The sequence below is a fragment of the Aquarana catesbeiana genome, linkage group LG12 (assembly GCF_042186555.1).
Source record: "Aquarana catesbeiana isolate 2022-GZ linkage group LG12, ASM4218655v1, whole genome shotgun sequence".
NCBI lineage: Eukaryota > Metazoa > Chordata > Amphibia > Anura > Ranidae > Aquarana > Aquarana catesbeiana.
This window is the reverse complement of record NC_133335.1, coordinates 224,235,387-224,250,808: the sequence shown is the minus strand read 5'-3', so window position 1 is coordinate 224,250,808 and position 15,422 is coordinate 224,235,387. Positions and strand designations below refer to the sequence as shown.

Sequence of the window (15,422 nt, the reverse complement as noted above, 5' to 3'; positions counted from 1 at the left end):
TGGAGAGAGGCCCTGGACCCACCTGTCTATGGATTTCATTGTGGAGTTACCCAACTCCCAAGGCAACACAGTTATCCTTATGGTGGTTGACAGGTTCTCGAAAATTTCCCATTCTATTCCACTTAAGAAGTTGCCCACTTCTAAGGAACTGGCTTCCATTTTTGCTTGGGAGATCTTTTGCTTACATGGGCTACCCAAGTGATTGTCTCGGACAGGGGTAGTCAGTTTGTGTCCCAGTTCTGGCGAGCCTTTTGTGCACAGTTGGGAATTCAGCTTGCTTTCTCCTCTGCGTATCAGTAGTCTAATGGGGACACAGAATGAGCCAATCAGTCCTTGGAGCAATTCCTACATTGCTATATTTCTGACCATCATAACAACTGGTCAGACCTCTTACCATGGGCAGATTTTTCACACAACCGTGCCTTGAATTCTGCTTCCCGATTGTCCCCAATTATGGCAAACTATGGTTTCCATCCTCCCATGTTGCCTGACTCATTTGTTCCGCAGAGTATTCATGCGTTAGAGGAGCATATCCATGGTCTTCGTTCCACTTGGGCACAAATCCAGGAGGCTTTGCAACAGGCTAATACTTGATTTGATTGTAGCCGTATTAGTGCAATTGTGACAGAGAAAAATGAGTACTGTCTGTGATACTTTTTTTATTTACCCTAACATACAATTTTTCAGGACAAGACTTCGGGGTATGTCCCCTTCTTCAAGGTACTGCTTGGACCTTGAAGAAGGGGACATACCCCGAAAGCTTGTCCTGAAAAATTGTATGTTAGTGCAAATAAAAAAAGTATTACAGACAGTACCCAACAGACTAATGATAGGTACAGACTCCATGCTGACTGCAGACAGTTGTCTGTGCCTTCCTACCAGGTCGAGGATACGGTCTGGCTGTCATCTCGCAGCCTCCGACTTTGTGTTCCCTCTCTGAAGTTCACACTTCGGTTCATTGGGCCTTTCTGTATTCTTCGCAGGATTAACCCAGTGGCTTATGCATTAGAGCTTCCTTCTAATATGCTTATCTTGAATGTATTTCATGTCTCCTTATTAAAAACTTTGGTCTACAACCGCTTTACCACCTCAGTGCCACGTCCTCACCCTGTACAGGTTGAGAACCATGAGGAGTATGAAGTACAGTCCATTGTTGACTCCCGTAGGTTCCGTTGGCGCATACAGTACCTGGTGCATTGGAAAGGGTACAGTCCGGAGGAATGCTCTTGGGTCTCATCCTCGGACATACATGCCCCTATCCTTCTTCGTGATTTCCATAGACATTTTCCCCTCAAGCCTAGTGGTCCTCCGAGGGGGAGAGATTGCTGAGGGGGGGTTACTGTGAAGGCTGGGCTCAGCCCTTGCTTCTCTGAGCTGGCCGCTCAGCTGTCGGTTAATTGCCAGCTCCTATCTCTCCACAGTGACCTGTTGATGATATCCTGCTCATCAGTCCTGCCTACTTAAGCTGCCCAGCCCAGATGATCTCTGCCTTCGCCTTGGTCAACATCACAGAAACTATCTCCTGCGTTCCTGCGTTAAAGCGGGGGTCCACCTATCTATCGTTTTTTTTTTTTTTTAGTTCATTCACAAACTTTTCTTCTCAGCATTACATACTCACATATTGTGTGTAATATGTCCGCCTGTGTCAGATTTCGTCGGAAAGAATAACTTATATTATTCACTGCAGGCGGTTTCCATCTTTATTGTGGGCATTTGAAGCCCACAAGCATTTATTTCCTGGATGTGGTGAATGCTGTGCTCCCAGCATTCACCGCTCGTTCCCGCACATGCTCAGTGGCATCCTGGGAAGCCTGAGACTAGCTCCCAGGAGTCTGGGAGAGGCTAGAAACACACCTACTCCCACGGGAGGAGAACCAGGAAGTGCAAAGAAGAATAGAAAAATAAAAGGTAATTACGGTGATTGAAATTTTTTTAAACGGCATGTCAGCATCTAGGCAAGGAAGAGAATACATACAGATATTGTTCAAAATTTGGGTGGAACCCCGCTTTAAAGACTTGCTTGGCTGACATTCCTTCTGGCTCCAGATCCTGCTTGCTGTTCCTCTACGCTGATCCCTGGCTTCCTGACATTCTGGCGTGTCTGACTATCCGTTCCGGTTACCGAACTTTGGCTATGTTTTGACTACGTTTGTTCTATTTACTTTTATTATTTAACAAGTGTGATTTAGCTGTACTTCTGTCTCTGTCTGTTATGGTTTCCTAATCTGTCCTTGCTATGCCCTTGTCTTATCTAGTGTCACCAGCTACAGTGCCACCTGGTGACAGAAGAGAAAAGTGCAGCAATTCCAGAATTAGGGGGAAATCAATTGATCTCCTAACAATTGGCAAAGGGAACTAGCGCCTGGCAACTAAATTTGATAGCAACCCTGCCTAAACTTCAGGGTGTTACACTAGGAACCTGCCTGTATCCACACTATAGTGAGGCTTCCCAAGTGTCGAAAGTGATGAGTGTCTCATCACTGTTGGCCTGGTGTTATGCCCAACAGTGTCATGGATAGGTAGAAGGTCTTGAGCTATTCTCTTCTCCTCCTGAAATGCACAATTAAGTAGAGCCGGACCCCTGCTCAGCAGCCCAGCTTGGATAATATAATTAATTAATGGTAGTAGCCCCTTTCTCCATGTAAGACCCCAGATCAAGTCTTGGCCACAAGTGTTGGCTGAGGCCCTAAAGGACCCTCTTGACCTGGGTAAGATGACCCCACAACTTAGCTGAGGTTCTAACTGACTCATTAAAAGGACTTGTCCTGACCCAGAGAAGGTGATTGACCCTCCATAACCCAACAGAGGCTTTAATGGGCTCTCTAAGATGACCTGTCCTCCCGACTCTGAGAACATGACCCCATAACCTAGTTGAGGTCTTATTGTTCTCCTTAGGAACATCTGTTGTGACCCTGAGAAGGTGATGACCCTCCGTCACCCATTCAGGGCTCTAATAGGCTCATTAAGAGGACCTGTTCTGACCCAGAGAAGATATTGATCTCCTGTAACCTAGCAGGGATCCAAATGAACTAATTAAGATAACCTGCCCTGACCTTGAGGAAATGACCCCCACAACCCAGTTGAGATCCTAATGAGCTTATTTAGAGGATCTGTCCTGATCCAAAGAAGGTGATGACTCCCTCACTGCACAGCCAGTGTTATGTCATATGATACTGTAATAGGCTCAGTCCTGTCCTTACCCACATATCACAACTGTGAAGTATCCCATAGACTGGAAAACCTGGGGGATAAACCAAAGTGTCGCCCTCAGTACAGAGAGTTCCTATGGGTGCAAGTATAGGACTGAGATGACACCCATGGCCTGTATGGTGACAGAGGGTGAGAAGGGGCAAATGTAAGATTGGAGAAGATAGGATAAATCATGAGGGACACCTGTCCAGTGACTTCCAATGTGATTTATGTTCATCATGTTTAGAGCACATTTGTGGTTAGTAGTTGGAAGTGATGTATAAGTTCACATACAGACAGAACTCTTTATGTGCCACCGCCCCGCCTACTACAGATGACTTCTCATTGGTAAGTGGGTTGGCAGGGGGCGTGCCCTTTCTTCTGCTGCCAGTCATTGGAGGTGTGTGATAGATTAAAGATCTGAGGCAGCCAGTCACCTTGCACCCTCACTATCACCTGATGACTTTCACCCAATAATCTTCTTAGGAACATAAATTGTCTCCATGTGGCTTCGGGAAGATGGCAGCCGCCAGGTAATGTCTCCCTTTGCTCCGCCCATCTCGGAAGCTGAAGTAGATCTGACAGCTGTCATTAGGCGGACACGCCCCTCCCCCGCTGACGTCGGCGGAGCTCCCCCGGGCAGACCTTTGGTTTGCCAGCATGGAGGTGGGCGTGGCGCGCCGGGGTCATGTGATGGAGCGGAAGATGGCGGCGCTGTGCTGAGGTGATGGTGGGGATGCAAGAGGCGGGGGAGACCAAGAGTATGTTCATCTGCCGGGCGCTCGAGAGGATCCTCACCGACAGGGAGCTCCGCAAGACCCAGCACGGGCAGCTCAGGAGAGCCTGCGAGGTGGCCCGGGGTGAGACACCCTCCACACCTACACCCCCCCCCCCCAAATAATATATACCCCTCAGTACACCCCCCCAATGTATACCCACCAGTACACCCACCTATATACCCCTCTGTGTACCCCCCAAATGATATATACACCCACCAATATATACCCCCTAAATAATATATTCCTCAGTACACCTCCCAATATATACCCCCTCAGTACACCCACCTATATACCCCTCTGTGTACCCCCCAAATGATATACCCCTCAGTACACCCACCAATATATACCCCTCTAAATATATACCCCTCAGTACACCCACCTCTATATCCCTCTGTGTACCCCCTCCCAAATAATATATTCCTCAGTACACCCCCCAATATATACCCCTCAGTATACCCCCCTATATACCCCTCTGTGTACCCCCCAATAATATACCCCTCAAATAATATATTCCTCTGTTCACCCCCCTATATACGTCCCCAATATATATACTCCTCAGTACACCCACCTATATACCCCTTTGTGTACCCCTCAATGTATATCTTCCTACATACACCCCCCCAATAATATGTTCCTCAGTACATACCCCCAATATATACCCCTCTGTGTACCCCCCTATAATATACCCCTCAATGTATATCTTCCTACATACACCCCCCCAATAATATGTTCCTCAGTACATACCCCCAATATATACCCCTCTGTGTACCCCCCTATAATATACCCCTCAATGCATATCTTCCTACATATACCCCTCTGTAATTTTCCCAATACATATCTCCCCACCAATACCCCTCAATATACCTCCTACATACACCCCCATATATACCTCCCAATACATACCCCCTATTTGTGTATACAGATACCCCTCTATATACTTCCCAGTACATATCCCACTAAAATAAAACCAATATACCCCTCTGTACACTCCCCTGTACACTGCACACACCGCTGTGTATACCCCCCCCCCCCCCGTACACTATACATACCACGCTGTATACCCCCCTGTAAACACCAGTGTAAAAAAAAATAAAAAATAGATTCCTCTGTATACACCTCCCCCGCCCCTTAGACTGTACATACCTCTCTGTATCCCCCCTGCACCTTGCACACACTCTTCTATGTACCCTCCTGCACACACCCCTTTGTACACTGTTCATACCCTTCTGTAAACCCCCTGTGGACACACCCCTGTTTATAATCCCTGTACATTATACACACTCCTATGTACACACCTGTTTGTATACCCCCTCCCACCAACGTTATACACATCCCGCTGTACACTGTGCATGCTTCTTTTTATACCCCTCTGTACATGCCCCCCATATACCGCTCTGTACACTGTGCATGCCCCCCCCCCCCATGTAACGCTCTGTACACTGCGCATGCCCTCCTATGTACCGTGCTGTACACTGCGCATGCCCTCCTATGTACCGTGCTGTACACTGCGCATGCCCTCCTATGTACCGTGCTGTACACTGCGCATGCCCTCCTATGTACCGTGCTGTACACTGCGCATGCCCTCCTATGTACCGCGCTGTACACTGCGCATGCCCTCCTATGTACCGCGCTGTACACTGCGCATGCCCTCCTATGTACCGCGCTGTACACTGCGCATGCCCTCCTATGTGCCGCGCTGTACACTGCGCATGCCCTCCTATGTGCCGCGCTGTACACTGCGCATGCCCTCCTATGTACCGCGCTGTACACTGTGCATGCCTCCCTATGTGCCGCGCTGTACACTGCGCGTGCCCTCCTATGTGCCGCGCTGTACACTGCGCGTGCCCCCCTATGTGCCGCGCTGTACACTGCGCGTGCCTCCCTATGTGCCGCGCTGTACACTGCGCGTGCCCCCCTATGTGCCGCGCTGTACACTGCGCGTGCCCCCCTATGTGCCGCGCTGTACACTGCGCGTGCCCCCCTATGTGCCGCGCTGTACACTGTGCGTGCCCCCCTATGTGCCGCGCTGTACACTGTGCGTGCCCCCCTATGTGCCGCGCTGTACACTGTGCGTGCCCCCCTGTGTGCCGCGCTGTACACTGTGCGTGCCCCCCTGTGTGCCGCGCTGTACACTGTGCGTGCCCCCCTGTGTGCCGCGCTGTACACTGTGCGTGCCCCCCTGTGTGCCGCGCTGTACACTGTGCGTGCCCCCCTGTGTGCCGCGCTGTACACTGTGCGTGCCCCCCTGTGTGCCGCGCTGTACACTGTGCGTGCCCCCCTGTGTGCCGCGCTGTACACTGTGCGTGCCCCCTTGTGTGCCGCGCTGTACACTGTGCGTGCCCCCCTGTGTGCCGCGCTGTACACTGTGCGTGCCCCCCTGTGTGCCGCGCTGTACACTGTGCGTGCCCCCCTGTGTGCCGCGCTGTACACTGTGCGTGCCCCCCTGTGTGCCGCGCTGTACACTGTGCGTGCCCCCCTGTGTGCCGCGCTGTACACTGTGCGTGCCCCCCTGTGTGCCGCGCTGTACACTGTGCGTGCCCCCCTGTGTGCCGCGCTGTACACTGTGCGTGCCCCCCTGTGTGCCGCGCTGTACACTGTGCGTGCCCCCCTGTGTGCCGCGCTGTACACTGTGCGTGCCCCCCTGTGTGCCGCGCTGTACACTGTGCGTGCCCCCCTGTGTGCCGCGCTGTACACTGTGCGTGCCCCCCTGTGTGCCGCGCTGTACACTGTGCGTGCCCCCCTGTGTGCCGCGCTGTGCGTGCCGCGCTGTGCGTGCCCCCCTGTGTGCCGCGCTGTGCGTGCCCCCCTGTGTGCCGCGCTGTGCGTGCCCCCCTGTGTGCCGCGCTGTGCGTGCCCCCCTGTGTGCCGCGCTGTGCGTGCCCCCCTGTGTACCGCTCTGTGCATGCCCCACTATGTACCCCTATATACCCCTCTGTACACTGTGCGTGCCCCCCTATGTGCCCCCCCCTGTACACTGTGCGTGCCCCCCTATGTGCCCCCCCCTGTACACTGTGCGTGCCCCACTATGTGCCCCCCCTGTACACTGTGCGTGCCTCCCTATCTTCCTCTTTGCATACACAGAGGTGGGGAGGGACACACAGGAATGGGGGGGGGGTCTTAGTGGGGGAGTTACACATAGTAATAGAGTGAAGCAGAAACGCCAGAATCTCTGTACTAAAGTTCTCATCATAGGAAGAAGACATGCAGTTCTCCAAAGGCCAACGCGTTTCAAGGGGTTTCCCCTCTTCTTCAGAGCCAGGCATGTCTTCTTCCTATGATGAGAAATTTCGTACAGAGATTCTGGTGTTTCTGGTTGTACCGATGAGCGTGTATATTCATTGGTTTGTGAGTATAACAATTGCTCTATTTTATTACTAATAAATGGTGTACAAAGAGAATGTGTTGGGCTGGTGCTCCCTCTCTTTGTGTTATCCGGGTCTTCTACTCTACATCATCACACAGCACTGTCCCAGGCCTACGATCCCCGCTCCCACACTCCTTGTCTGGCTATAGTTCTGGGAATTGAATGTCACAATCGGTGTGGTGTCGGCACGTGTTCAGGAGCAGATTCTGCTTCCGCTCTGCTGGTTTTACCGGTTAGGCCAGTTCTCCATGTTCACCGCTCACCGCGGGGATTCCGAGAGCTTTTCAAAGTGTTCCATTAAGTCATCAGATATCACCTCTGGACAGTTATTTCTACATCTGAGGTGATCACCCCTCACCTCTTCTAGTAATTACCGGGATCCCAGTAGTGATCCTCATCCTCTGATGTGTACATTACCTGATATCTCCTTCTGGTATAGTAATCCTGGAGCCAGGTAGTGATCCTCATCCTTCACTTTGTACTGTGATTATTATTTTATTTTGCTTGTCTATTGTAATAATGGAGGGCACAGTGATCCTCATCCTCAGGTGTATAAAGGAAGGCAATAGTGATCCTCATCCTCAGGTGTATCAAGGAAGGCAATAGTGATCCTCATGCTTAAGTTTATAAAGGAAATCAATAGTGATCCTCATCCTCAGGTGTATAAAGGAAGGCAATAGTGATCCTCATCCTCAGGTGTATAAAGGAAGGCAATAGTGATCCTCATCCTCAGGTGTATAAAGGAAGGCAATAGTGATCCTCATCCTCAGGTGTATAAAGGAAGGCAATAGTGATCCTCATTCTCAGGTGTATAAAGGAAGGCAATAGCGATCCTCATCCTCAGGTGTACAAAGGAAGGCAATAGCGATCCTCAGGTGTGTAATAGAGGGCAATAATGATCCTCATCCTCAGGTGTGTAAAGGAAGGCAATAGTGATCCTCATCCTTAGGTGTATAAAGGAAGGCAATAGTGATCCTCATCCTCAGGTGTATAAAGGAAGGCAATAGTGATCCTCATCCGTATAAAGGAAGGCAGATTGATCCTCATTCTCAGGTGTATAAAGGAAGGCAATAGCGATCCTCATCCTTAGGTGTACAAAGGAAGGCAATAGTGATCCTCATCCTCAGGTGTGTAATGGAAGGTAATAGTGATCCTCATCCTCCAGGTGTGTAAAGGAAGGTAATAGTGATCCTCAGGTGTGTAAAGGAAGGTAATAGTGATCCTCAGGTGTGTAAAGGAAGGCAATAGTGATCCTCATCCTCAGGTGTAAAAAGGAAGGCAATAGTGATCCTCATCCTTCAGTTTGTACTGTGATTATTAATTTATTTCGCTCTGCTATTGTAATAATGGAGGGCACAGTGATCCTCATCCTCAGGTGTATAAAGGAAGGCAATAGTGATCCTCATTCTCTGTGTGTGTGTCAAGGAGGGCAATAGTGATCCTCATCCTCAGGACTGTACAGGGCACATTACCTGTTACCCCCCCCCGTTACAGTAACAATGACAGACAGTAGTGATCCTCATCCTCAGATTTGTCTTATTTGCACCTCTGGCACCCCTTTATCTCTGATGCATTCTTACCAGAAATGAAGCTCGGAGAGCAGTCCACCTATAGAAACATCTGGTAACGTCATATATGCAATATACTGTCTGTCATTTAAAGAGGAACTCCACTTTTGTTGAGGAAAAAATATTCCCCTGCTTGATAGCATACAAATTGAAACTCTTAAGGTTTGACCTCCATATATTATATGATTTTGGTCAATTTTAAAGACAAAAGTGTGTATGGGGTTTAGCAGAGAAGGCCTAGTGCTAGAATTATTGCGCTCGCGCTAACGATCGCGGCGATACCTCACATGTGTGATTTCAACACTGTTTTTACATTTGAGGGAGTGACTTGCGTATGCGTTTGCTTTGGCGCGCAAGCACCAAATGTAATGGGGCGCTTTTAAATGTTTTTATTTTATTTTTTCTTATTTATTTTATTTTTTACTCTATCCCTTAAAATAAATAAATAAAAAATAAAAAAAATCTGATCACTTTTGTTGCTGTCACAAGGAATGCAAACATCCCTTGTGACAGTAATAGGCAGCGCTGTGTCTTGGCCTAGGCTGACAAGGCCCAGGCCTAGGGCGGCACTTGGGGGGGGGGGGGGGGGCGGCAAAAAAGCATGGAAGGGGTGTGGTTTACAGATGATAGGATGGGTTTTAAATATGAAGGTGTGGCTTTGACAGGAAGGGTGGGTCGTATTTTTAAATTGGGGGTGCATGAATTTAATCAGGCCTAGGGCAGCAAAAAACCTAAATACGCCACTGGTGGCGGGTACTCTTTTTATGGAGAGATCGGGGGTCTGAAAGACCCCAAACCCCTCCTCTACACTTGAAAAGGAATTCAAAACGCCAAAATCTGCATTGTTGAATGCTGACATTTTTTTTTTTTTTTTAAACTGGCGTCGCTGGCAGCTGAGTAAACCGGAAGTGACGACGTGACGTCGCTTCCGGGTTTCTACATCGGAGATCCGATCAAAGCCAAATTCGGCTTTGTTCGGGTCTCCAGCCAGCTGGGCGGACGTGTCGGCTTGTGGCTCAGGTCTCCCGGTGGGACTAGTGACCCAGGTGGAGCAGGGGAGGGGGGAGGGAGGACCTCAACCTCTTATTACTTAACCACTTCAGCTCCGGAAGATTTAACCTCCCCTCCCCCCCCCTTCATGACCAGGCAATTTTTTTTTACATCGCACCGTGTTACTTTAAATGAAAATTGCGCAGTTGTGGGACACCATACCCAAAATTGATGTCCATTGTTCCCCAGAACTAGAGATTTCTTTTGGTGGTATTTGATCACTTCTGCGGTTGTTATTTTTTTGCGCTATAAAAGTTATAGTGCCTACAAACTATGGGAGAGTATATATATAATTTTTATTTATTTTTTAGTAGTAATGGCGGTGATCGACTTATAGCGGGATTGCGGCAGACAAATCGGACACTGACACTTTTTGGGGACCAGTGACACCAATACAGTGATCTGTGCTAAAAATTTGCACTGTCACTGTATTAATGACTCTGACAGGGAAGGGGTTAAACTTCAGGGGCAATCAAAGGGTTAAATGTGTCCCTTCTAACTGGGGGAGGGGAATTGCTTTAACTGCTTAAAGACCGAGATCTGAGTTCCTGCTTAGCAGAAAGGCAGGATCTCTGTCTTCCCTACTAGCAGATTGGCAATCTGCCTTGTTTACATAGACAGACCGCCGTTCTGCCTCTTTCGTGAACGATCGGTGTGTCCCGGCGGACATCAGTCAGCCAGACCCGCTGATTGGCTCCCACTGTGCCCAGTCACAGTGGGAGCTGGTCGCCGGCGGCACGCCCCAGACCCAGAAGGGACGATCATGTACAGGTATGTGATTTCACCTGTAGGAGCTGCCACCCCAAAGTATGTATGTATTGCGGTGGGCGAGAGATGCTGCATCTTTCTCCCGCCGGTGTTCTGTCGAGAAGTGCCCCCCCCCCCCCCCCTTGAATAGTGCCGGGGATGTACTGTGCATGCGCCGTATGGAAAAGCACAACAGCTAATTTGCTGATCAGCTGGGCTGACGTAACCATGGTGCATGCGCACACCGTAGGAGGTATCTCTCGATGGGAGATACCATTTCACACGCACAATTTAAACCTATACAAACAGCGGGGAAGACCATAGTTCTCAGATTGTGCAACGCTGCTGCTGGAGGGCGACTTGTGGCTGTGTTGAAGGGCTGGTTTTGTCTGTTACAACCCGCCCTTTCACACAGGCAAAACCGGCCGTTCAAGACAGCGAACCCGCCCTGCAACACAGACAAAACCGGACCAATCAGCACACTGTAAATCCGCCCCGCAACAGCGAGGCACCATGTGAGAACTACGCCCCCCCCCCGCTGTTTGTATAGGTTTCAATTGTGGCCGTTAAATGGTATCTCCCTTCGAGAGATGCCTCCTACGATGTGTTCTTGCGCCCTGGTCACAACACTCCAGCTGATCGGCAAATCGGCTGAAGTGCGGCTCCATCCTGCGCATGCGCGGGCACTATTCGGTGGGGGGGGGGCACTTCTCGACTTAACACCGCTGGTTTCTCAGTTCTCCAGTCACCGCTGTCTGCTCTGCGCCTCCCCCTGAGCTCACTGCAGTGCTGGGCTGTGGAGGGGGGTGGGAACGGCTAGCTCAGGCTCTCCGTGGCTTGCTGAGAGCCTGAGCCAAGTGCCAGTCCAGGCTTCTGGGTGGATCCCGACCATGATCTTTCCCCAGCCTGGACTGGCTCTGTTACGTCAGCCGACAGCGGGCTTCCACAGGAGAAGTACAGCCAAACAAGCTTTGGCTGTGCTTCTGCTTTTAAAGAAGAGGTTTGGCTAAAGCTCTTTTGACCCCATTTCTCCTGTGGGTCACAGGAGTACAGAACAAATTGCACTGCTGTGACCTAAGAGACCACTGATAACACAGCAGTGTAAAATTGGCCTGCAGTAGCACATTTTTAATAAGCAAGGCTGGGACCTAATTTACTAAATAGAAAAAGCAAGGGTTAGGTTTTACAACACAGATGATACAGCAGTGTAAATTTGGCCAGCCGCAGGACAGTTTTAATCGTGAATAACATATAAGAGAATACAAGCAGATGTTTTACTTCAATAGTTAACAGACCGCAGATAATAGAGCTGTGTAAAACCTGCAGCTGACGTTGCACATCCAGTTGGGGCTCTCTAGAGATCCTGACTTTTATAATGTAGCCGACTCTCTCAGCGCATTGCTGGAGGGGCGAGCAGAGAGTTGGTGACTGACAATCACCGGCTCTCTGCTAGCTGAAGACCGATGAACCGAGTGATCAGCTGTCTTTGATCGCTCGGTTCTTTGGTCTTTGAGGTGGTGGGGGGGACAGATACAACTTTAAGATTGGGAGGGTGTTTTTGGGGTGTAGGGGGGGTAGGAAGGTTCAGCGATCGTGTGACCATTGTCCTGCTGGCCACCGATCTTTAGTCCGCAGTAAGAGTCATCTTCCAGAGCTCAGTCTTGGTGTTGGGTGCACAGCGAGCGCTGAGTACCGTTGTAGGAAGAGAAGTTGTCAGATGTATCATACCTGTCTGTAGATTGTTGTGGAATTATTTATTTACGGAGAACAAGGAGGTGTGTATGACTTAGTTGGGCCCCCAGCTGTGTTTTTGTCCTGGGGGCACGAGAAGAGAATATACCGGCGACAGACATGTGCGGTTTGTTCTCCTCGGAGGTATGTAGACAGACGTGTGCTTGGATCTGCTGGATGTGGAGGTCCCCTTGAAGTAAACTGCAGTGGGCATTTCAGCAGCACTCCAGTCACATATATAACCAGGTATTATTGATGTGTCCTCTGCCCTGTTTGCTCTGTGCTGGAAACCTTATCTGATGTTTGCTCTCCTTGCTGCTTTGTGGTTTCATGGCACAGATCTCTCTAATGCTCTGCCAGGCCAGTGTATGGCTGAGGCCTGCAGATACTCTAATATTTTGTAGGTCAGTGCGCTGATGGCCACAAATACTCTAATACTCCTTCCAGATCTGTGTGTGACTGAAGGCTGCGAATACTTCAATACTCTGCAGGCTGCTGTGTGCCTGATGGGCACAAACAATTTTGCCTGGCCAGTGTGTGATTGGGGGGTGGGGGGGGGGGCTCTTCCGGGGCTGGTGTGTGACTGGGGGGGCTCTTCCGGGGCTGGTGTGTGACCTCTTCTGGGCCATTGTATGACTGAGGGGGCTGTTCAAGGCTGGTGTGTGACTGGGGGGGTGGTCCTCTTCCAGGCTGGTGTGTGACTGGGGGGGGTGGTCCTCTTCCAGGCTGGTGTGTGACTGGGGGGGTCCTCTTCCAGGCTGGTGTGTGACTGGGGGGGTCCTCTTCCAGGCTGGTGTGTGACTGGGGGGGGGCCTCTTCCAGGCTGGTGTGTGACTGGGGGGGGCCTCTTCCAGGCTGGTGTGTGACTGGGGGGCATCTTCCAGGCTGGTGTGTGATGGGGGGGGGGCCTCTTCCAGGCTGGTGTGTGACTGGGGGGGGGCCTCTTCCAGGCTGGTGTGTGACTGGGGGGGGCCTCTTCCAGGCTGGTGTGTGACGGGGGGGCGGCTCTTCCAGGCTGGTTTGTGACTGGGGGGGGGGGCCTCTTCCGGGCCATTGTGTGACTGGGGGGATCTTCCATGCCTGGTGTGTGACTAAAAGCTGCAGATAATTTATAATAATCCTCTGCCCCTTTGACCTGGGGGGGGGGCTCTTCCAGGCTGGTGTGTGACGGGGAGGGGGCCTCTTCCAGTCTGGTGTGTGACGGGGAGGGGGCCTCTTCCAGTCTGGTGTGTGACTGGGGGGGGGGCCTCTTCCAGTCTGGTGTGTGACTGGGGGGGGGGCCTCTTCCAGTCTGGTGTGTGACTGGGGGGGGGCCTCTTCCAGGCTGGTGTGTGACTGGGGGGGGGCCTCTTCCAGGCTGGTGTGTGACGGGGGGGGCCTCTTCCAGGCTGGTGTGTGACTGGGGGGGGGGCCTCTTCCAGGCTGGTGTGTGACTGGGGGGGGGGCCTCTTCCAGGCTGGTGTGTGACTGGGGGGGGGGCCTCTTCCAGGCTGGTGTGTGACTGGGGGGGGGGCCTCTTCCAGGCTGGTGTGTGACTGGGGGGGTCCTCTTCCAGGCTGGTGTTTGACCTGGGGGGGGGGGGGGGCTCTTCCAGGCTGGTGTGTGACTGGGAGGGGGCCTCTTCCAGGCTGGTGTGTGACTGGGGCGGGGGGCCCTCTTCCACGCTGGTGTGTGCCTGGGGGGGCCCTCTTCCACGCTGGTGTGTGCCTGGGGGGGCCCTCTTCCACGCTGGTGTGTGACTGGGGGGCCCTCTTCCAGGCTGGTGTGTGACTGGGGGGGGGGGGCCTCTTCCAGGCTGGTGTGTGACTGGGGGGGGCCTCTTCCAGGCTGGTGTGTGACTGGGGGGGGGCCTCTTCCAGGCTGGTGTGTGACTGGGGGGGGGCCTCTTCCAGGCTGGTGTGTGACTGGGGGGGGGGCATCTTCCAGGCTGGTGTGTGACGGGGGGGGGGGGGCCTCTTCCGGGCCATTGTGTGACTAAAAGCTGCAGATAATTTATAATAATCCTCTGCCAGACTGCTGTGTAGATATTCTATAATACCCTGACCGGTGTGTGCTGATACTCTAGTACAGCCTTTTTCAACCCTTTTACACCAGAGGAACCCTAAAAAGATTTTCAGGTCTCAGGGGGACCCTGCCATGATCAATTCAGTGGGAAGAATGCCCCTTACATTGGTGGTCAGTGGGAAGAATGCCCCTTGCATTGGTCAGTGGGAAGAATGCCCCCCCCCCCCCCCCTGTTAAAGACCGCTAAAAAGATCATTGGTTTATTGTTGTCTCTGCCAAGTGGTGTTTGCCCCAGAACTCTACAGGCACCACCAGATGGGTCAAACAGCTCAAGCAACCTCTGGAGGAATCCTAGGGTTCCACAGAACCTGGTTGAAAATGGCTGCTCTAGAATATTTTGCCAGGCCAGTGTGTATCCGAGGCCCACAGATACCCTATAATACTGTGCCAGGCTGGTGTGTGAGGACATAGAATACACTTCCAGGCCAATATGTAACTGAGGTCTGCAAATACTCTATAAATCTCTTCCCGGCCAGCGTGTGACTGTTATAGATAATCTAGAATAATCCTCTGCCAGGCCAGTGTGTGACTGAATACCACGGATATTCTAGAATACTCGGCCAGACACTTCAGAATACTTTTTTTTTTTTTTTTTCCTCCACACTGATCACTTTCATTTTTTCTGTTTTTGCCTTGCCAAAAGCGTAAGAAAAATGCATGACCGTTAAATCCTATAGAAATCCTTCACACCAGTCAGTTGTAAAAGTCCTGCACTGTGCATGTTTGGTGCAAGGAAAGAAATACACCAAAAAATGCACCTCCCTATTAAAATGAGTAGAAAACGTGGCAAAAACGCACCCTTTGTTGCACTATTGGTGCGTTTTTTGACTCGCATGTCCCTTTTTTCACAAGTGCAAAACGTACTGGAAATGAGGCAAAACTGCATATGCGTTTTTATTGCATTTTTGCAACGGAGCAGTTTGAAAGGGC

At 51.1% G+C, this 15,422-nt stretch overlaps 1 protein-coding gene across 2 annotated transcripts in view; it reads left to right on the top strand.

Annotated features, from left to right (window-relative positions):
* The first annotated feature begins 3,828 nt into the window (after positions 1–3,828).
* Positions 3,829–15,422, top strand: part of ARFGEF2 (ARF guanine nucleotide exchange factor 2) — an 86,074-nt gene continuing 74,480 nt past the window's right edge. Inside the window, exon 1 of one of the 2 annotated variants that reach the window (XM_073606776.1) lies at positions 3,829–4,049. In XM_073606776.1, the coding sequence (XP_073462877.1) occupies positions 3,917–4,049 (133 nt within the window). In that variant the 5' untranslated portion in view covers positions 3,829–3,916. The remainder of the gene's footprint in view (positions 4,050–15,422) is intronic. The other variant, XM_073606777.1, reaches the window with a different exon arrangement.